The 23,163-nt window shown below is 34.8% G+C and overlaps 1 protein-coding gene across 1 annotated transcript in view; it reads left to right on the top strand.

Annotated features, from left to right (window-relative positions):
• Positions 1–23,163, top strand: part of ARHGAP15 (Rho GTPase activating protein 15) — a 584,899-nt gene that overhangs the window by 341,998 nt on the left and 219,738 nt on the right. Inside the window, exon 9 of the mRNA XM_016136367.2 lies at positions 167–289. Within this exon, the coding sequence (XP_015991853.1) occupies positions 167–289 (123 nt within the window). The remainder of the gene's footprint in view (positions 1–166; positions 290–23,163) is intronic.

Raw genomic sequence — 23,163 nt, 5'->3', positions numbered from 1 at the left:
ATATGGGCAAATTTTTACTCACATGCCCTGTCTAAGCAGAAAAGCCTAAGCTATTAATCCAGGTAGTTGTTCCATAACTACTGTTTTCTATTCATATTTGCATAAAGTAATAATCATAAAGGAGAAATTTACTGAAAGCCTCTGACTTTTTTTTTTTAATCTCCAGTGTTCAGACTGCATCATAGTGCTTCCGATACAAGCGACAAAAACCGAGTTAAAAGCAGATTAAAGAAGTTTATTACCCGAAGACCTTCCTTGAAAACTCTGCAAGAAAAAGGACTTATTAAAGGTACAGGACACTTTATACTTTTACTCTAAAAGTGATAAATGAATGTGCCTCTATATCCATAGCTCTTCAGCTCTAGAGGAATATTAGGATATTTTATTCTTTTTAGGTTGCTTATTGGTTCTGTAAAAGAGAAAAAAATAGTTGTCTAGAAAACTGATACTAATAAAATAAATGTTGCATTATAATAGGATCATTGCACAAAAACAAAACAAAACAATGATAACAGCAACAAAGAAAAAAACTGGTTTTGCCCTCAGAGGATGTGGGCTCTGAACCCAGAGCAGAGAAAAGGTATCCTAGTGGCCCATCAGAATGACCCCATGTCTCCATGTGTCTGGGAAATCCTAATTTATACTTAGGATTTAAATATGTCCTAAGTATATTCAATGTCCCAGCATATTCAATAACAACAGCCCTTTTCACTATCAGAAATGTCCTGATTTGTCTAAGTTTCTGATTTCCCTAGTCATAGTCTGAAATAAGTGCTCAGAAGAAAGTCCTAGACAAAGTAGTGTTATGAAAACAGAAATTTGAGATCTTGAGGACTGAGAATTCAATCTAATCTGAAATAAGCATGTATTTTTACAAGTATATCAAAAGTAAAGAATAAAATATCCTAGAGCAACCTAGCCACCAGAACAGAAAAACACTGACTATGGCGTTAGACTAATTAGAATTAGGACCTTGGTTCTACTACTCACTTGTAATGACATTGAACAAGTTCCGATATCTCTGAGCCTCAGATATTTCATCTGTTAAATAGAGGTACTTACACACACTATTGAGAGGCTGTTGAGTGAAATGAATGAGATAATTTAGGTAAAGCATTTAAGAGAGTTTCTGGAACATATGTATTCAATAAATGTTCACTGCTGTTAATATTATTATTTATTACTTTTGTTATTACTATTAGTCTTCCAGATATATGAAAGGATAAATAAATAGATAGAACCAGAGATATAACAGATTTCTATAACTGAAAATCACCGTATAGAACACACAGGCAAAATGTATCATTTGCCTAACCAAGAAGACATATGCATCTAGCTCGTTTTCCTCCTTGTTTTTCAAATTTTCTAATGGATGGATATATTTTGAAAATTAAATATTAAAAAAATTTGAAAATAGGCTGAAATAAATTCCTTAAATAAACTCTGAGAACAAAGTTGAAATACTGATTCTTATAGGAATCAAAAGAGGTGATTTAATAATATACACTCATTTCTCAGGAACAGGGCAAAGCTGATTTTAATATTTTCAACAATAGTTAATATAAGAATTATTTAAATATTTTATAATAACTGTTTGATTTATTGACTTTGGTGTATTTTGAAAAAGGTGAGCACATCTCAAAAATCATCTGGCATTTTGAACCAATCGTGGAAGGTGAAATTTATGAAGCATGAACATAAATATCACTAATTGAATGGAAAAGTCTTAGAATATAAGTATTTGAGGGTAAAACTAACACTTACTTTAAATCTGGTGTATCTCAGACTTTTTCTCTCTGAAAATATCTTTTTCAGTGCCACAGATGTATTTGATCCTCTACAGATGCAATTACATATAATAATATACTAGTACATTCAATTATACCTTAACATTCATCCCACAGATTATCATTTAGACAGGATTCAGTTGCAGGTTACCTGCCATTTTGAAAAAATATAAAACCAAATTAGTAGCCTAAACAGTCTCAATCTGACATAAAGTTCAAATTTTTCATGATGCTGGCAAAATGAAAAGAATTTTAATTCAGTGGCAGGGTCTGTGCCCAATCAAAATGCTAAGGAATTAATAACTATAAAGCTCTAGAATTGATCTCAGAGTAACTGGGTGCCTAATGCAGTCTTCATACTGATGTAATGGAACCATTGAACACCCTTTGCTGTGTACACTCCCTGTCTTAGAGCTCCATTAAATTTTCACCATAGCTGACCAATGAGTCAGTATTCATTAGTAGGGCTGTGGAAAATCTATGTGAAATTCTGATTTGATAAGCTGCCATTGTTGTCTTCAGTGGAATTTTCTTCCAAATACAGATCAAGTTATGCAAATATAGTCACTTCTTGGGCTCATTTCAGTTTTAACTGTGAATTTTTTAAGGCTTTTACTGAGTTGTTTTATAAATGAGTGAAAAGCATTAAACCAATTTTTAAAAATATAGGCCTAGTAAAATTTAATACCCTAAGTCCATTTTCTTAACATATCTAAGGTAAAGACTTAGAAAAAGCAATGAAACCAGGGTTTTTGATAGGTTGAAAAAAAATCATATAATATAAATTAATAATTAATGGTTAGATCATCAATTTCTCCAAGTACAATGACTTAACTCTTTCAAGGAGAATTATTTAGAGAGAGGTATAATGGTTTTTTAAATCGTTCTGTGGTGCATTTTCCCAAGGACTATGTATCAAATTCATTAAATTTTCTAATTGTGCAGCTCTGGAATAAAGGCCCCGTTGCCATGGTTCAGGAGAGGTGTGCATAGTGGTTTGGGTCTTACAAGTGTGGTTCCTGATAGCTGGGAGGGGCTTTGCAGGGCCACAGCAACTTTTAGGGATCTTTAGTTTTCATGTAATACTAGTAGAGCTTCATTTTCTAATTTCTTAAATCTGGGTAATGGGAAGGGTACATTGTGATACCAGAAAAAGGCCAGCAGATAATTCTGAATGATAACCCTATGGAAATTTTAATAACTCAGCTGGGTGTAGCAATCATTGTGCCATTTGCCATGGTAGCTTCTGAAAAGCCTTCAACTTCTCCAGCTACGTTCCCATTTGCCAAGGAGGGAACAGCTAGTGTTTTTTAAATACATGAGTTTATTGCACTGAGCATCTTGTTGGAAATAAAACTCTAATCAGTTTAATATGTAAATTATAGGCGGGAGGGTGCAGTTTAGGGTGGTAGGTGTGTTTGTAAATGTCCTCTACTTGCTTTTGGAACTGAAGTAATACCTCTTTCACATCAGTCAAACTACTTTATGTAATCTTTCAAATAACAGCATTGACCTCCAAGAACAGAAAACACTTGGCAACGTAATTTTTAGAAAAGATAACAACTGTTTGGTTTTTTAAGGGCAACTATTATTTCCTAAAATCAAATGACAGAGTTAGAGAGGGTTTGTATGTTTAAAAAGTAGTTTCTTTCATCTTAATATGGATGAAACCATACCAGGCAGTATTAGTAGAAATTGCTAGCACTGCTGGACTACTTCTTTTTTTTTAATCAGTATATTATAAGAAAACCATCTGCTTAAAGATTAAATAGTAAGCTCACAAAATTTATGAGGAAAAACAGTGCTCTTCTGCCTCATCCCAGTTTTCCTCCTCGCACATTACCAATTGGAAGTGTTTCTATTTGTAGTTCTTCTTGTGGGTGCTTCCTTATATTATTGTTATTTGAGGATTAGATCAATATTTTGCTTATCTTTAACCTTATAGTATCTTGATTTATCAAGTTTAGACATTACCTCAGATTTCTTTTACAATCAGCATGAATTCAACTCAATTAAACCAGACCTCTTCTACCTGGCCCTTTTCCTCCCTAAAAACTCATGGTCAAATACAGTTGGCCTGCTGTTTTCATTGGCTTTCTCAGAAACATCCAACATACTTAAATCTCTACTTATTGTTTTATTAACCACAGAAAATTGAGACTTACTGCGTCTATTGACATGATGAGAAATTTACTGTCCCCTTTCATCTCCTCTGCCTTTTCTATTGTAATCTTTACTTCTACATCATGAAAAGTTATATTTTTCACTGGTTTATATAATTATGACTTATGTATAGTTTGATTCTAAAAGTTAAAAACCAAAAACAGCATTCCTTGGATTACAATTATGTAAAGTTGGTTACTACTATGCCAAGTATTAGATTTCCTTCTCTGTTCTTGCACTATCATGACCTTCAAAGAGCAACGTCCTTTGATCATGGTAAAAAGAGCTTATCTTTTACAGTTGAAGGTTATATTATCTCTCTTGTGCTGTTTCACAATCACAATTAAGTCCTCTATCCTCCTCATATTTTACATCTAAATGGAAAAAATCTTACTTATCAGCATATACTTTATATTGATCATGTAAATATTATGCAGTCTTTGGCCAAGTAATATGTCAGATTGGTTTAATGTATCCATGGGCTCAATGCTATGCTTTATGGGCCACATAAATTATATTCTGATTTTTAAAGCTTATGCTTCATCATTTACTTATAATCATGCTATCTTTTAGCTTGATATATTGTTTGATTGCGAATTTCTCATGCAGATTTTTTTCGCAGAGTTTCATTTTTTTCTTGCTTTCTAGGCCTTTACATCATTAAGGGTTTGTCTCAATTAAATAGTCTAAGTATTCTAGGCTGCAATTCCCTGCTTTTTTTTTTTTTTCTAGAGTATCTTCTCAAGTTCTCCCACCATCTTATACCAATTTGAATAGGTTGCTTTCCAGGCTTCATTCACCTTTTCACCCTGTGATTACCTTTCACTGATTTTTTTTTCAGTTATCTTCAGTCTTCTAAATCCCATGCTTTGTCCTTATTGCTTTGACTCCTTTTATTATTATGTAACAGCTCCAGTAACTCATTTAGAAAACACAAGACCTTGAATATCTAAAAATATCATAAGTATGCCTACACATTTAATCAATACTTTAGTGGGGCATAAAATTTCATTGCCTCTAGAATGCAGAGTCATAGGTTCCATTCTTATTCTTGTTACTTTGATTTTTTTTTCTTTCAGAGTCATTGGTATTTTTTTGTCTTTATTTTGAGATCCTGTGATTAATATAATGTATATAGTTGGCAGAATTTTTTAAATGTATATTCTGCTTTGCACTCAATTTGAAGAATTGTGAGTCTCTCTAGCTGTGCAATGTGTTCTCTTTATTATTATGTTAATAAGTTCCCCCATCAGTTTTCCCTGTTTCCTTTCTTGAGATATTTATGATGTGAGTATTAGATCATCAGAATTGATTTTTCTCATATTCTGAAAAAATTCTGTTTTATCCTTCTGTCTTTATATTAATTTTTTTAACTGTAGCAATTATATTTCCAGTTTTGTAGATGTCTTTCATTTTCTCAGTTCTTCTTTGCATATTTCACCCTTTCACATGCACAAGGATAAAAACTTTATTAACCACTCTTCTCCAATATTGAATAGTGTGTTAGCACTATTTAATTAATTAAATATTAATTAACCAAATAAGTAAGAAAACAGAAAATAAGTTATATCTTTACTAACTTATTTAAGGGTGTAAATTATAATTTGATGTCATTTTAGACTTTTTCTTTTTTCTTATTTTAAAACATTCTCTTCGGTTCTTTAAATCATCTTTTTATCTAAGTTCCTTTCTTTTATGTATTTTTCTTATTCTATTTCTATCATATTAGTGACTTGGCTCAAATGTCTGGTGGACAATGGTTGTCTGTTTTTAATACAGAATGAAGCTCCACAAAGACTAGCTGGAGCTCTGTATACACTGGTAGAGCTTGTCAGTGATATGGTTTTACTGTGGGATGATCTCTAGAGACTCACATCTCCTTGAAACATCAAATATTTCTAAAAGATTCGGAATACTTATATATGCTTGTTAAACTGAATCAATCTTTATAAATTTTTCTGATGACATAAAATTTTCAACTTCATTTTACAGTTAAGAAAACTGAGTTTATTTGAAGGCATAGCAACTTTAGAATTTGACTAAGCAAGGGTTAAGGCTGGGTTTTGCTATTTACCAGCTATATAACTTAATATTTGGTTACTGACTTGTTCATTTATGAAATTTATATCATAACATTTAAATGAAACATTGTATGGAAAGAACCTTGCACGGTTCACAGCTCATCTTAACCATTCAACAACTTTTTTTTTCTCCCTTTCTTCCTTCCTTTCTTCCTTCTTTCTTCTCTTCCTTCTCTCTTTTTATTTTTCCTTCCTCCATTTTATCTCTTTTCCCCTTTCTTTCTTTTCCTCTTCTTTTTTTTATTTGGGTTTATGGGGCAAATCATGACCACAATGGCCCAAGGAAACCATTCTCCCCAGTATTTCTTCAAAGTTTCAGAAATTAATCCAGGCAAGTGTCAGAAAAGGCAGCAGCAACTTGCTTTACTTTGAGGAAAATGCATAGATAGTTTGCAGTTGACTCATATTTATCTATTTGGTCATTTTTATCATGGTACTCTTTATATATAAATGGGCATGAGCTCATTTTATTTCCTAACTCTACCCACTTACATAATGTCATCTAATTACTGGAACATTTAAATAATTACCTGCACAAACACAACTAACTGTTTAAGGTATCCATCATATGAGAAAATAATGTCTTTGAGTTTGTAGTACTTTTGTAAAATATGCCAATTATATTGAAAAGTAAAAAAAGATTGTTCATTCAAATTGCAGATACAAGTTATCAACTCTAAGCTTTTAATATCCATGTTTATGAATAATAAAATCATTGAGTCAAAAAGAAATGTATTTTTAAAATAATTTGTTAGAACCAATGTATGATGAGCAACCTACCTGTCACATTATCAATTTAAGCAAAATATATATGAGCACCACTAAGTATACATTTGAATAGAGATATGCTTCAACTTTGCCAGTTGATGAGTGTTAGTCTGAGAATAATTGTATTTGAATTTATATACTGGGGCATGGTTTTATCATTGCTTGGGTATGAAATATTTTCACAACTTCCACAATATGCACTAATGTACTTAAAATATCTTGTAAATCTTCTTTTCTTTAAAGTTTTTTATGGTTCATAATTGAACTGTGATCCTTACAAGTGAGCTATGTCATGATTTAATATTAGCCAAAATTAATAGCCAACCTTAAGCTTCTTTATCTTGGCCTATGAGCTTCCTGTTTCCTTTGCATTTATAATTCTCAGGCAGTTTCTGTTATTTAAAAGCTCTTAGGAGCAAATGTGTTGGTAATAGAGTACCAGATAGCTAGCTTTTGTTCAATAATAAAATACAGGTCACCATGAAAGATAGCAAATATTGAGAAAAAAAGTGCACCTGGGTAGCAGGTTAAGCTCATGTCTTTTAAAAGCCTGTTATCCATGGAGGAAATGATCCAGGTCTTATGAGATATTAAAAGCAGAATAACTTTAGAGCAACAAGAGAGAAATGAGGTCCAGAAATCAGAGGGAATTAGGTAAGGGGAAAAAAGAATAAGCCAGAATAATAAATTGGTTTCCTTGTGGTTCAATAATTTACTTTCTCATGGAGAGAAAACTTTTTACATGAGCATTAGTTAGAATATAATATTTGAGGTGGTGATTTATAAATTCTTAGATTTTAGTATCTAAAAATGGTTCTATTAATAATTTTCTAGTATAACCCATTTCATTTTGTGTATTTATAAATAATAATGATAATAATAATTAATAATAATAATGCTTCTCCTTTTCCCTTTCTTTAAATTATCATTTTCCCTTTAAATCCTCAAGATCTTTCTCTTTTTTACTAAAAGAAAATTCCAGATAAACTGACTGAATGCCTGGTAATAGTTATGCTAAATGCTGGGAAGGAATAAAGATGAATAAGACCTAATTGATTCAAAACCAGTCTATTGGCTTTTTTTTTTTTTTTTAAGTCAAGGACCTCTAAAATCCATATTAAATCTTGCCCTGGCAATAGATGATGGTTTTATTCATTTCGTGGGCTATCTATCCTTAAAAGATTTCCCACAGTTTTGGTATACTCTATATGGTTAGTCTAATCCTGGTGCCAGTTGGAAATATTGTCTCTAGGCCTTCCAGCTTGAGGGCTGATAAGTTTCTATAAAATAAGAAGAAATAAAGCATGAACATCAATGAGGAAACAGTAATGGTAACAAGTTTGCCTCATACTATAAATCTATACCAAGTTTTAAGCATACCCTGTGCTTAAACTCAAATTTTATGTGGGTCTAGATTGTAGAAAAGATAGAAAAGCTCCTCTTCCATCCCTGACATTGTACAAACCAAAGTTTATATGCTGTCTGAAGCATATGCTCAAACTAGTTTCTGACAGCCAAAAGTCAGGCAAACATTTCCTTCTTGTGCCAGGAGGCTGCTGCCCTCTGGAGAGGTGGTCTAAGACCATTTCAATTCTCTAAGCACATACTAATCTTTCCTTCACGAAACCACCTGAAGAGAAGAAAAAGATGTAGGATCCTCATCAATGTTCACAAGAATCTTTTTTTTTTTTAAAGGTTAGCATTTATTATTGATGCCCTGCTGTTCTCCAGCAAGTGTTCTACCTCATAGTTCCCTCATGACTCCTAAACCCAGCTTCACAGGCAATGGAAGAGTCTTCAGCTTAGTTCTTGTTAGCTCTTCAAGGCCTCCGTAGACCCTATGAACCATATCCAAAGCCAATGCTAGCTACACACTTACTCTTTTGCAGTTTTTATAATTCTGCTTACCTAAAGTGCTAGCTGGTGATTTCATTTTGTGGTAAAGTGAATAATGGAAGGGGAAGAAAATAGAATTTCATCATAATCTGAAGATTGATAATTTGAATAAGTGTATGAATAAATGCTTCATATGCAGTGAGATGAGTTTAATTTTCCATAGCATTTGAGAAAAGAGGTCCTACTCCTTACTTGCTCATGTTATAATTGAGATTTGAGAGTCCACATTCTGTGTACATTGACTATGTCTCTAAAAACAGTACATATCAGAGTTCTCACAAATACTATCTCCTCATCAGGGTCCACATTCAGCAAATGTGTGTACTGCTACAAGCACAGGAAATATTACTATCAACAATTCATTTTGATATATCCTAAGATTAATATAGTGCTCTTTCATCTCCTTTAGCATCGGTGACATTTTCACCACCCCCAATCCATGTCTATTATAAATCAATAATATTCTACAAATTCCCAACATACAGAAAAAAATAACTCTATCATTTTATTTTGGGGAGGAGACAGGGGGATTTTGTTTATATGGATAAATCTCTTCCTTTTTGACTTGTTACCTTTCATGATTAGTGACAATGAAATTTAACCAGCCTCTGTAAAATTTAGTCATCAGAAAAATAACTCCATGTTGCAAAAGTGCTATTCTGGCATTTTTTATTTTTCTCTGTGGGGAGGAGGCAAGAAACTATATCAGAATTTGGATAATCATAATTGGTGGTCTGTCAGTGTTAGTCATATTGCAGTGTGGGGAGGTAAATCTCCCAACTTTTCTTTGAAATTGACTATATTGCTCTAAGTGTGTTTTATCAAAGCATTTTCTGGGGCAACAGATCTGAAAACATAAACTTTATGTAGCATTATTCCTCCTTAGATATTTCCCTTTAATATGTTCTTTCTTTTTGAAGATAAAATAAAAGTACATAAAAGAGTTCTGGGAATAGGCAGCTATATGTCATAAACACCCTTCTCTCCCCCTGGCCCAGTGCTCCCAGCCCCTGAAATTTGGAAATGATTTGATTGAAGTGATGACTGCCTTGATCTTGCTTGAATACTCCTCCTTCTTCATTGTCTTCTTCTCTCTATGGGAGGTAGCAACCCTGTCATAGAGTCGTTCCTGGGAGGGAAAGAGGTATTTCCAGCACCATATTTTCCAACACAAAATTGAGACACATGGCCTGACAGTGACATATTTGAAGTAAGGACTGTGCTCAAAGATCCAGAACATATGGTTGAAAGAGTTTTCTTATAAAAAGCAACTATTAAGGTGGTTTCTAGATTCCTATTCACAACGGACACATTCCTTCATCACTTTTATTCTCATTATAAATATATATATATATATATTACGCACAAATCAGAAAACTGACCAGTTTTCCGTCAAACATGTTGCTTTGCCAGGGCGAGAAGCAGAACCCTGTTGACTAGAAAGTTAAATGCACAGCCATCAAGGAAGCAATGCAAACCAGACTGCCAAACATATTATGAATATATTGCTCTTCTTAAAAATGCTAGTTGGTTTTTCATACTGGAGTATTGACTAACTGTCTGTGTTTGATGTATGGTTTACCAGCCTGATGTCGACTTATGGTTAGAGCTTAACTTGTTAGTTCTGCTTTTGCAGCCAATTCAGAATAACTACAGATGCCTCGAGATATTAAAATTGACTGCTCAAATGGACTCAGTGTGGGGGTTTCATTGGTTTTAAATTGATAACAGCTGAAAGAGTGAATGATTAAAGTGTACATGGCATAGGACACAGTTCTTTCACAGAAATTTTTGTGAACAAACTCCTTTAGTGTGGGAATGTTTTCTTTCTTTTTATATCATAGTTATTTCTAAGCAATCTTTAAAATTGCACAGGAATATTCAGGAGTCTACAGATGAAATAATTCCTGAGAAATTGAGATAAATTTTGATGAAGTGAGTTTCTATTCTATAGGGAACGTTTAAAGTTAAGTAGCATTCCATAAGGTGGTAATTGTGTCTATTTCCCAGGCATTTGAGTTAAATAAGCTGTATAGGAAGCATAAACTGTCATAATAGAGAGTTGGAGTGTTGAGTACATCTCTTTCTTCAACTCACAAAAACTGAAGCTCTAAAGTGCCTTATCACAGATAAGTCAAACAAAACCTCTCCTTTGCTTTCTTTTTCTCCTGGGAACATTTATTTGTTTTCATTATTAAAAAAGATGAGATGATCTGAACACTTTATTCTCATGCAGGGAAAAAAAACACACACACACACATAAAAGAGAAATAAGAAAACTCCCCCCTCCCTCAAATCAGTAACACTTATATTAAAAAGGTTTTATGAAAATGTACTTTCACAATTGAATAGTAGCTTAGGGAAAAAGTCTAGTACAAAATTCAGAGAAATTTAAAGAGATTTATAAGAAAGAAAAATCTGTTTATACATGCCTTCTTCAACTTATATTTTTCCAAGAGTTCAATGTCCTTACTGTCCAATACTGTGATCTAACACCATTCTATTTTTAATTATCTCTAGGATTTTACTTTTTTGATATTTCATTAAAATTATTAGAAGTACTTTATATAGTTCACTAATAGAGAACATCAATCTAGAATAATAATATTAAGTTTGGGTTTATTGAAGAAATATAAAGTCAAATACTATGTACCCATTTCACATATTATTAAAAGAAAAACTGAAACATTGTGCCCAGCTAGCATATTCTAAATATACAGCAAATATCAAGTGTTAATTATAATTAGTGGAATAAGAAATTTAGATATATTTGACAATAACATCAGTGAATGCTAATACATATGTTCGGATATGTAAGAGTCAAATTATTAAGAATGCTCTAATTCTAAAACAAAATAAATCATGTATGTGATCAATATTTATAAGAAAATGTGTTACATATTGTTCAAATTTTGCTTCAAATTATAACCTGTGTACCTGGACTACATCTTAAAATTGCCTTCCTGGGATGTATGTAGTCATTGGATTATGTTTTGCATTGGATAACTTGTACAGATAGCCATCTAAGAGGCTACTATAAGAATTGACATTTTTGTAAGGTCTAATTTTCTTAGAAATGTTAGAGCACAAGAGAAAAATTTTCATTCCCTTTCAGCAGTTGTTGAACTCCAATTTTTTAATGATTTTCTTATCTACCCATATCAGACAGGAGGGAAATGTTAGAGGAGGTGTCATCCAAGTTAAACACATGTGAGGGTCATTAACTTGAATATATGACTTCTAACTTGTCCCTTTGAACCTGAAACTCAAACTCATAGAAGGAAAAGAAAAGATGGAGGGAAAAGAGAGCTGGCCTCAGTTAACCTCACAATGAAAGAATCTATCATGCAATCTATCTAGAGACTGAGAAATAAGAAAACAGATGGTCTGAAAAATTATCTTGAGGATATCTTAATATCTTTAGATTCCAAATAATCTAAATTTCAGAAAAACTTTTACTCCTCCAGACTGCCTCATCATTTGTACCACCTCATGCATTCGTTCTATGAACAGTAAAATACTGTTTACATCTTTAGTGAGTCTGCATTTCAAATGCACTGAGGCCTTGAGTATGTGACAGTTTTCCATCTTAAAAAATTAATCAGCATAGGAGAGCATTCAACATTATGCAAAGAATTTGACAGGACCTCACTTAATGTTTTTTTTAAAAACAATTAACATGTCAAAGGAGGAAGTCAGAGCCTATTTTGGTTATAAATCTGTTTACAAAACCACCAGTTGAAGAAGTCAAACATTTTAGAGCAGGGGACAAAAGCAAGTCTAGGTCATTTCTTAATCAAAAAGAGAATTTCTGATGATGTTAGATATCTCAAATTCTATAGCATGAGTTTCTTTTATTCATGTACATACATACATACATGCATTCATGTCTCTTAAACCAGAAAAATCACATATTTATAGTATGAATGAATGATCTTGAGGAAAAGTAGTATTGGTCAGAAATACACTGTTAATCACAACCGAGGAGGGATAATCACATCTGTGTGTGAGGTTGTGTTCAATTCTAGTGCCACAGCACCATGGAGAAAGTACTCCAAGGGTGGCTATGCAATACAGGAATACAAATTTGACTGGACAGTGCCACATACTAGAGCACTACATTAGTAGATATGACTGTCTCATACTGTAGCATGAAGGACAAAATGGGAAGCAGAAGCTCTGGTCAGGGAGCCGTGGTCTCAGATGAAACTGATGGTCAGGAAGTAGATAGTGAGAAAAACAAGGACTGCAGTATTGTTCCAGGATCAGAAGATAGAGAATAAATAGCTTATTGGAGAAAGTTAGGGAGGTGAGATGTCATATCTGAGGAATTCTGGAGTTGGTAGTATGTACTTTTGGGTAAAGTTTTAGTGGAAAGTACTTCTCTGTGACAACCCAAAGCCATCTGTTCCTACATTTATTATAGTATGAATACCATCAAAGCCCAGAGAAAGTTTCTGTCTCCCAGATGCAATTTTCTAAGTCAAGAGTCTGAGAAGCTGCCTTGGATTTGTGTGTTGAGCTTCAGTTTCACATTCTGAGCTGGATCATAAATGTTCATCTGAGATCTGCTGGAAGGAGCCTGTCTGTCCTCATCAATTTGGCACACCATCTGGAGCCTGGGAATGGTCTAGGAAAGCCTCTGTTGGAGAAAGGACCCAGCCTGTTGTCTGCATTATCACCATCCTAGAATCCTGGACTCCAAGAATATCTAACAAGAAATTCAGCTCATTCTTAGGAAAAAGAGATAGTTGAACACAAAACTATACTTACTTTTCTATGATAAGTATATAAAGAATGTTTGAAATAATTAAATATATGAAATACTACTTTCCTCATTGGGTCTGAGTACATATGGTGTGAAATGAAAAGGAGGCAGTGACGAACTCTCCCTATGCTACTTGAAAGAGCTATATGTATTCTATTTTACTCAGAAAAACAAGGTATTGCAGTCATTAAGCCATAAGATCACCAAATGTTGAAGTAGATTTGAAGTCTAGTCTTGGCTCTGCTATTTACTTGCTTTGAATTTGGGCAGATGAAAAGCAAGGTAATATCAATTAGTACAACAAGTAATACCTATTAATTAATTCTTATATTCTACTCCTAATTCCACTCTTACTATGGCATGGCATATTGCAAGTGCTCCTTCTCCTGACTGCAGAGTAGGTATTCTGAAGATTGCAAAACAGATAAATTATGGTGAGAATTTATGACATTACTTTAATAAAGCCAACATTTTAAGCATTCTATGTACCTAGCACTGTGCTTGTAATACTGCATGCACTCACTATTCAATAACAATGTTGAAGAATTATACTTGCAATCCTTTATGCTTTGATTGGTTTTCATATTGCCTACTCATCTACATTCTTTAAATCACTGTGTTCTCAGAGGATACTAAGTTACGTAAAGCAGAGTCCTCCAAGAAATGAGTAAGGGAAATAAGCATACAAAAAATATGGCATAATATATCAAATGTAAAATATTTGATATTCTAAGGAACATTCAGGTCACAGATTTGAGGAAATTATAAATGGGAAAACTATGGGGAAAATTAACGTTTCTTTTATGATCTTTAAACTGAGTCTTGACTTTGACTTTTGGATGTGTGGAAAAATGGGTAAGACATCTAAGGTGGAGAGCTGTGGGAAAGCTTGAGAAGCAATGGCTAGAACAAAGTGTAGAGGGTTTGATGAGAAGAGTCTGCAGCAGGGGTTTTGTGCAGTGCGAGGCTAAGAAGTTTGTACTTTATTTTATAGGCAATTTTATTACTCACTTTGTATCCATTTTTTTTTAATTTGGTGAACATTTATAGAGGACCTACCGTGTGATGGGTGATGGGCTAGACACTGGCCCGCAAAGGTGTATAAGATATGATTCCTTCCTTCAAAATTAGACACTGAAGAACTGCTTAGAAAGAAGTATTCTGCATCAAAAAAAAAATCACTTTTAAACATTACAAACTTGGCTCCACTAGAAGACTACTGGAAAGATGTATTTTAAAAAATATATAGAATTAATGCTTATTGTCTAATATGACGTAATTTCTATATAACCTCAATGGGCTACTCCAGCAGTCTGTGGATATGAATGAAGAAATGCTGACAAAAGGAGCAGAGACCACAAATCTGGGCTCCCACCTGTATAATTGTAGCTACTCAGCCTTATCTTGTCTCCAAGGTCTCCTTGCTGCTTTTGGGAGCACCTGGAATGTATTACATATAATGAGGACTGCCTGCCTCATATTCTTCTTTGGTACCTAATGCTTATAAACTGCCCAAGGAAGGTACTTCACGATTGCAAAACAGCCAGCACTTTTTCAGAGATGGCTGCTTCACTGGCTAGGTATTGCCTAGGAGCTTCTGAACCTACAAAACCTTCCAGGAGCCAAATAATGCTCTTAGACTTTGAATCTCACAAGGTGAGAAAACACCTTCTTTTCACTCTGTCCAAGGCCCTTTCCTCCACAGAAATCTTATCTACCCACTGGGACTTAACTGGGATACACATACCATTTGCCATCTCGCAAAATTCCCATTGACTTCCATAAACTTAAAATTCCTCTTAAGTTACTGTCTTTTCACCAGCTAATATTAATGCTTGCAATTACACATCTGGATGGTGACTGTCATTCTCCCAGTTCAGTAGGCCCAACCTGAGATATTTCATTCCATCTTTATAAGCACCCAACCCTCACTGATGAGAAATCCTGTTAACTAGAAAAGTTGTATAAGTGAAGAGTATACAGTAAAGTCAGAAAATATCCAATGTGCTAAGTGCATCCCACAGTGAGATACCATTTACTCAATTTTGTGGGCAGCTTTGGGACAGGATAAGGTGTTTAGAAATGTCATTGCCTAGTCACTTTCTAAAGTAGGAGCTGAAAAAAGAGAAATGTCCACTATATTTGACTGGAAGCTCAAAAAAGATACAATGTTTTCAGAAATGTGTGTAGCGTGACCCACTAATTTGGGCTCATAACCCCTTTTCTCCAATTAGATTCCTGGAAATGTTTTTCAATTTCTTTGCATGGAATAACCAGCAGACCACATTGTTCAGAGCAGCCCACAGGAATGGGCATAGCTGCGCAGAGCTTCCACCACACCTCCACACAGCTAGCCAACACTTCCACAGAACCACGTGGTTCCCAGCTCTTAATATGGTTTATTATAAAATCCTTTACCTGCCTCAAAGCACTTTTCATCAAAGCTGCTTTTAAGCTGAAGCTGAGAACCAAAGAACGCCTTTAACAGAATCCTGAAATAGCTTTTAACCCGAGGCTGAGAAGAGAAAATGCTTTTAACCTAAAGTGCTTTCCTCTTAGGTACTTCAACAAGTACCTAGCACTCAGCATTAGTGGCTATGAGAACACCCTTAAGACCCAAATGAAAGAGACTCCATTATAGATATTCAAACCTGTTATATTAATATATTACAAGTAATATTTGAAATCATTAAGCAGTTTTACTCCAACTAAATTTGAATCTTTTCTTATTGAACTATGCATTCATGCAAATAAATTGAAGTCTTACCACCTGGGATTCTAACAAATCTATGCTACTATTAGGAAAAGTACAGTGTTCTTTCCTAGATTTTACTTAAATCTGAAGTGAATTCAAATTTTTATATCCTCTCTACTCTAAAAGAATCTTTCAACTTTTATCAATCACTGAATGACATTTCTAGCTTTAGTTCATATTCGTTGGGCTAAAAAGGTAATTTAAATCATTTAGAATTAATTCGATCAATTATCTGAATAAATTGTATGTATCAAGTTTTCTCTTTAGACTTGTCACTCAAACAGAAATAAAAGTACTGACTTTACTGTAGTTGTAACTCCCCAGTGAAGTTCCTACTAAGTCAAGTAAGTAGACAACCTAATTGATAAAAGTTTTAACTTCATAGTAATTACAGTAAGTTATGTGATTGAGCAATTAAATTCTGGACAGAGTTCTATTTTAAGAATGTAAAATGTACACAAGCATGAAATAGGTAGCAATATTTGACATCTTTAAATTTTATCCCCCCTCCCTTTTCTAATCCCCCCTGTAATTCTAAGGAAATGAAGACAAGCAGATGAAAATCAGAAAATATTGTCAACCCACAATCTTTGCTAAACAAAATTTGGCCGTATTAATCATCCAGAATGCACTTAAGCAAACTAAACTGAAGCATATTTCTCTCATACTTGAGTGCTCATGTCAAAATCTTTAGATAGAAAACACTTCCTTTTATACATTGCTTTCTTATTTATTCACTCATTCATTTATGTATTTGGCAACCAGAAGGGAATGTAATAGAATGTTATATAAATACAAGTAGAAGGAATTACATTTATCGTGTTCTACTGTATAAAGTGTCTTTCACCTTGAATATTCTTTGCCAACTCCCCCTTACCTAGTAAATTTCTATTCATGTTTACTCTTCCAGCTGTTACAACTCCAAGAAGTTGTCCCTGTCTTTCTCATTCTGAATTAGTCCTCTCTTCTCTTTATGCCCAAACTATAATTTTATTATTTAATTATTTTAATGTCTTCTAACTGGACAGTGAGCTGCATTGTGGACTAGAGAACATCTTACTCAACTCCTCTTTCACAGAAGGTTGTTGCCTAGAAAGGGGTAGATGGGAAAGGAAGCAGGACGTGAAGTCTTCTAGTGGTTTTAGAATTACTACTTATTGATAGTTTCTTGTTCCTTCTTATAGAAACTCAGTGGACTCTGCTCGGTGGAGCCTGCTCCTCTCACTAGCCTCGCAATGTTGGGTCTCTCCTGTGTGAAGTCCTTAGACTTTTCTTTTCATTCCCCTTCTCAGATTGCTGAGCGCTATTCAGATATTTCAAGGATGAAATATTTCAGTCCTATGGCTTTGAATTCCATTTATAGGTTTTCTAAGCTTAAAACTTCAGCTCCAAACTTCAGACTCTCAAAACTCCAGATTTACACATTCAAATGTCTATTTAACATTTCCTTGGATGTTTTGTAGACGTCTCACATTTATCTAGAGCAACCCTTGATTCTCCAGCTCCTAAATGTTCTCTACCTCAGAAAATACTATTGCCATCTGCCAGCTGGAGTCACCTTCCCTTCTATTCTCTCTCCTACTCTCATCAGCAAATCCCACCTTAAAAATATATTCTAAATTCAACCACTCTAAGTCACTTTCATTGTTGCCGCTCTTATCTAAGCACCATCTTCTCTCCCTGGAATACTTCGCCGGCCCCCAAACTGGCCTGGCTTTTCTACTTCTTTTTATGACCCCCAAAATACAGTCTCCACACAGTAGCTAGAAGGATCATTTAAGAACATAAATCATATTATGTCACTCCCTTCTCAATAATCTTCAATTACTTATGATAAAGTCATACTTAAAATAATATCTAATGTCCTTGCTGTGGCCTATAAGGGTTTGACCTGCCTTTGCCCTCATGCTATCTTTACAATATTATCCTCAACCACGCTTCTGGTTTGTCACTTCACTCTAGCCATACAGGCCTTGCTGTTCTTCTAGTTTACTCCACTTACCCCTACAGCCTTATACCTTCACTTCGTTTGGTCTCTGTTCAGTGTCATTGCCTCAAGTATGTCTTCCCTGACAAAACTTCCCACTAACTCTCTATCTCTCTGCCTTGCTTTATTTTCTCATAGCACCTATCACCATCTGAATTATATGCTAATATGTCTTTTTTTCTCCACTTACATAAAGGCTGTGTAAAGACAGAATATCCTATTTATTATTCCATCCCAAGCAGGCACTGAAAAATACTCAGGGTTGGATAAATTGAATGAATGGGTACAAAAATGCACGAAATACTCTCTTGGTCAAATAATTCTTTATACTGTTGTGACTCAGAGCATATACATGTATGGGGAATTGTGTGTGTGTGTGTGTGTGTGTGTGTGTGTGTGTGTGTGTGTGTGTGTGTATTCGTGTGTTGTGTTACTTCTGGTAAGAAAAGAAAGGGAAATATATAGGATGAAGTTGCTGCCTAGAATATAAAGATACAGAAAAATTTTGTACTCATTGTTCCACTTAGGTTAATAACCCCTACATTTAAGCTACAAACTTCTTCCTGGCTGGTGGACTCACCATTATCCATTGCATTAATTGGACCAAAATTGAGTTGAGTTCTATTTTCATGACAATTTAGGAGCTTAGAAGAAGGAGCCAACAGAAGTATTGTTTGAAATTGAGGATGAAATTTTGAACAGTAGAGATTGCTGTAATCTTGAAAAAGAAAGGAGAAAAAATGGAGAATCCTGGGGAAAAACTGCCATTCAATCTGGGCTGCCACTGCTCTGTCTCTGGAACTCATTTTCGGTCTTCTCTTGTCAAACGATGCTAACCCTGCAGCCAGCTATTCAACTTCCATTGAAAGCTGCAGACCACAGACTATCCTTGTTTGGGGAGATATTCTCCATAGAGTCTAAGCAAATCTCCTCCAGGCCAATCTTTCTAGAGGAGACAGTATCATTATCCACCAGGGACTTTAAAAGCTATTAGATTAAATGAGATACAAAAATATGAATAAACATGTGGGGGGAACTATACACAGAAGTGTATATACGTAGAACTTCTATTTATTTATATCCAAAACTACTTAAAAGTTAAAATAGTTAAGCTTTTTTCCTGTACTTCCCTCTTATTAGAAAAAAAAAATCATGAGTAAACAAGGTAATGAGAGAGATCTACTTACTATGTATATAAGATATTCATCAGAATCACTTCAATTTTTGATATCTGTGTATCAAAAAGCAGTAGCTGATATGTTTAATCAAAGCCCCAAAGCATTGTAAGATAATGTGGTACCTTCTGCAGCATTTTAGATAGATTAAATTCAATAGTGTTTTAGCATTAGTTATATTTTTCTGCATCTTAATTCAAGGACATAAACTATAGTACTTACTTAAATCGCCCATTTCTCCAAAAATTCTCTGGAAAGTTGTGATAAAGTTATATGATGGGTGCTCATATGGTATTTTAAAGGATAAGAAAAGGTGGTGAGGATGGAAGTGTGTCTGTGCATGCACATGCACGTGCATGCGTGTAAGTGTTGAGGAGATATAAAAGATAAGAGAAGAAACAGGATTCCTTGATAAGCAGTCTGAAAGTTTTGGTCTGAGAACTTAGTCTCTAAAGGAAAAATAAATATCACTTATAGTTTAAAATCAAAGGATGAAGTCTTTTCAATTGCTGAAATTACCCATGTTAAGAATATTTTTTGCCTTCCAGTATCCACTGTCCCTTCTTTAAAGTAACCTAATGGGAAGTAATCTCCCCCTGTGTGTGACATTCTGGAGCGTGAAAATTTCCCACCGAATGCTACTTGCTATGGAGGCTATAGGGTTATGTTTTTTTTTTTTTTTTTTTTTATTCCTACCCATTTTTTAACATAATCTCAACCAACCGATCATCCTCTATTGGAACTTCAGATCTGAAGTAATGGAGGAATAGAAGTCATTATGACAGTGCTAGTAGTGGAGGTGACATGAAAATTGTATCTTGACCCTGCTCTCAAGTTACAAGACAGTTGATGTATTTCCTGCTTCTTATTTCATGGATCTCCTAAGCACCTTGGATTTTAAACATCCCAAGACTGGTACCCCAGCCCTCAGTAATTTCTTTGAGTAATTAATAAATTACTTTGAGTTCCCAGTAAATTCTTTCAATTCCTCCCAATCTCATAATATCATTCAAATAAATTTTTCTTTGCTTAAAATAGTCAGAGTATTTTCATTTTCTGTTGCAGCAAAAACCAACATGAATATATCTCATGACCCCAATAATAGTCTAGTGTGTGTGTGTGTGTGTGTGTGTGTGTGTGTGTGTGTGTGTTTCTGAGTAGTTTAGTTTGCTGATATTGTTTTCTGTTCCCCTCCTTATTCTTTATGTATGTGTAGTTTTAGATGCTTTGTTTTTTCCTTTTTAAAATTTACTAGAGTGGCTGCAAAGGCCCTCTGTCCTGAAAGCAGAATAACATCATTTCGAAAAGCATGTGGAGACTGTCTCCCTGGGTAAATGATGATAACACCGTCACATTATTTGAACATTTAACTGCCTTTATTGAGTACTTTTCCTCGTAGTTTTGATTCATTTGGAATCTAACTGACAAAGATCCCATTACTGGGTGTTCTTTCCATAATTTGTCAAAAAATATATAGCAGAGATGAGGTAGAAAGAAGCTAATTTGTAATCTGGGAGACTTAACCTGGTTATGCTGATGAACTAACTAAATCGGTCAAAAGTTTGAGAGCTTAAAGATTAAAAACCACCATTTCCTAGTTAAACTCTAATTCATTATGTAAACAACATGATTTATAAGTGCAGTCATGTGGAAGGTCTATTTGTTTTTCTCACCAAAAGATGCTTTCAACGAAAAATTGCAGAAAATGGATTTTCTCCAACCAATGTGTTGTCTGCCACCCCTGGTATAAGCGCTAAAGCAGTAGAATGAAGATATAATGATCACACTAGCCAAGGCCATAGGCATTTGCAGAGCATTCCAAAAATATTGGCACCCCTAGCAAGAGGTGTTTTCTAAATACAAAAAGTTGTTAAGAGAGGAAAAAAAGATTACCAGTGAGCCCACAGATGGAAATATAGGTGGGGAGTCGGGAGCTCAGGGTTCTGGGACTGCTCCCTTTTTAAAAATACCATAAGGAAGGGGAATACAGAAATATTCCTTAACATGGTGCCAGGACAATAGGCATGGAAGTTTAGGGGGCAAAAGTTAGTTCATTGATGCTTGCCAAAAAAATCCCAAATAACAAAAAAAACAAGACAGAATACCTTCTCTCTCCCTTCCCCTTTCCTTACACTATTTGAAGATAGACTATTCTATGGTTCAAACGCATTCTTATAATTTAATGGTCCTCCTTGGTTTATTAAACGCTGACTGTGTCAGATTTGTGGATGGATGGCAAACCTACAACAGCCCTTAAATTTGACGGTGACATTTTAGCTAAATCTCTACTATTTACTTTCTTTGAATTGCACTTTTCTCTGCAGTCATTTCATGTGTATCATCTCCTCTGAGTTATATAATTCACCATTTTATGTTGAAGGCAAAGTTGTAGTCAAGATTCCTTCCATTGTAATTGACAGAGATTTGTCCAAACTTCAAAAGTCAGAATGGAATTTATTGGACTACTTAATTGAAAAGTCCAAGGGACAAGGACAGCTTCAGGCATGACTGGATCTAGGGGCACATAAAGCTATCAAATATTTATCTCCTCTATTTATTAGTTCTGTATTCCACTCTGTTGGGTTAATTTTCCAGCATATCTTCCCAGAAAGTGGCAATATAACTTGTGGAAGCTCATACTCACATCCTCATAGTTTACTGCCTGCTTAAGAGAGAAGGTCCTTTTCCCAGTAGCATTAGACAAAGCCTTGAGATTTATTGGACCAGATCCACTTGGACCATGTATTCATGTTTGAACCAATTATTCTGGCCAGGGAGATGAAATAAATACATGTTCATATTTGGAGCTAGAGGTGGCAGGGTCAGCACTCAAAACAAATGTTGCAAATTGAAAAAGGTGTCACCCCCAAAGGAAAATCAAGGCACTCTTACCAGAGGATAGAAGAATAGTTACCGGACCAGCAATACCAAAAGATGTCCACCATATTCTTCTTAACCAGTGCCTTCTCTGTAACAGTGGGTCTCACTGAACTATTTTGCCAAGTCTGGCCCTTTCTATTGTCATTATAAGCCCTATCTTCAAACCTCTGGACATTGCTATGCCTGTGTTCTAGCCAAGTATATTCGGTTGGATTAAACAGAAATTCACTGTTATTTCTAATATATCTCATGGCGAGGATATATGGTACCTGGAGTTAGGCATCAAAAAACGTGGAATTGAGTGTATACTTGATTCACCTCTCTCTGAAAATTAGCTTCTGTGCTCACTACCCATTGCACCTGGCCGTCTCCCCACATGGCTGCTCCTGGCCCCCAAAGTCTAAGACCACCCAGCCTTACAATTCAAACCTCAGGAGCCAATTACTTCAGCCTGAAGTATCCCAATGCTAAATTTTTTTGTAGGAAGATGTGTGTTGGCCCAGCTTGGACCACATGACAGCTTCTGCTTTAATCAGGGTTACCTGGAGGGTTAACATGTCCTCAGACTCCAGAGCCAGTTCTTCTTGGGTGAGTGTAGCCAGTTTAAAGAGAGCATAGAAACTGAGAAGAAATGCTTCTGGCTTTTCTGGTAGCTGGCAAAAGTAAACATCTTTCTTCTATCTAATGAAGTTCAATATATCCAGACTCTTTTCACACCAGGGTTTTATTGGTAAACAGGGTGGACAGTTTTTCCCTGTGAGGAATTGCCTGCACTTGCCTGGACCCCCCAGTAAGTGGCAGTAATGCACCTCCCCCACCTCCTGCATTATAACAACCGAAAATAGCCAGTAGTATTGCACTTCACCCCTCAGAGCACTATGGCACTCAAAAATATCCTGCAAT

This window comes from Rousettus aegyptiacus, unplaced genomic scaffold (assembly GCF_014176215.1).
Source record: "Rousettus aegyptiacus isolate mRouAeg1 unplaced genomic scaffold, mRouAeg1.p scaffold_m13_p_2, whole genome shotgun sequence".
Lineage (NCBI taxonomy): Eukaryota > Metazoa > Chordata > Mammalia > Chiroptera > Pteropodidae > Rousettus > Rousettus aegyptiacus.
Note: the sequence above shows the minus strand (reverse complement) of the source record. Positions and strands in the feature narration are given on the sequence as shown.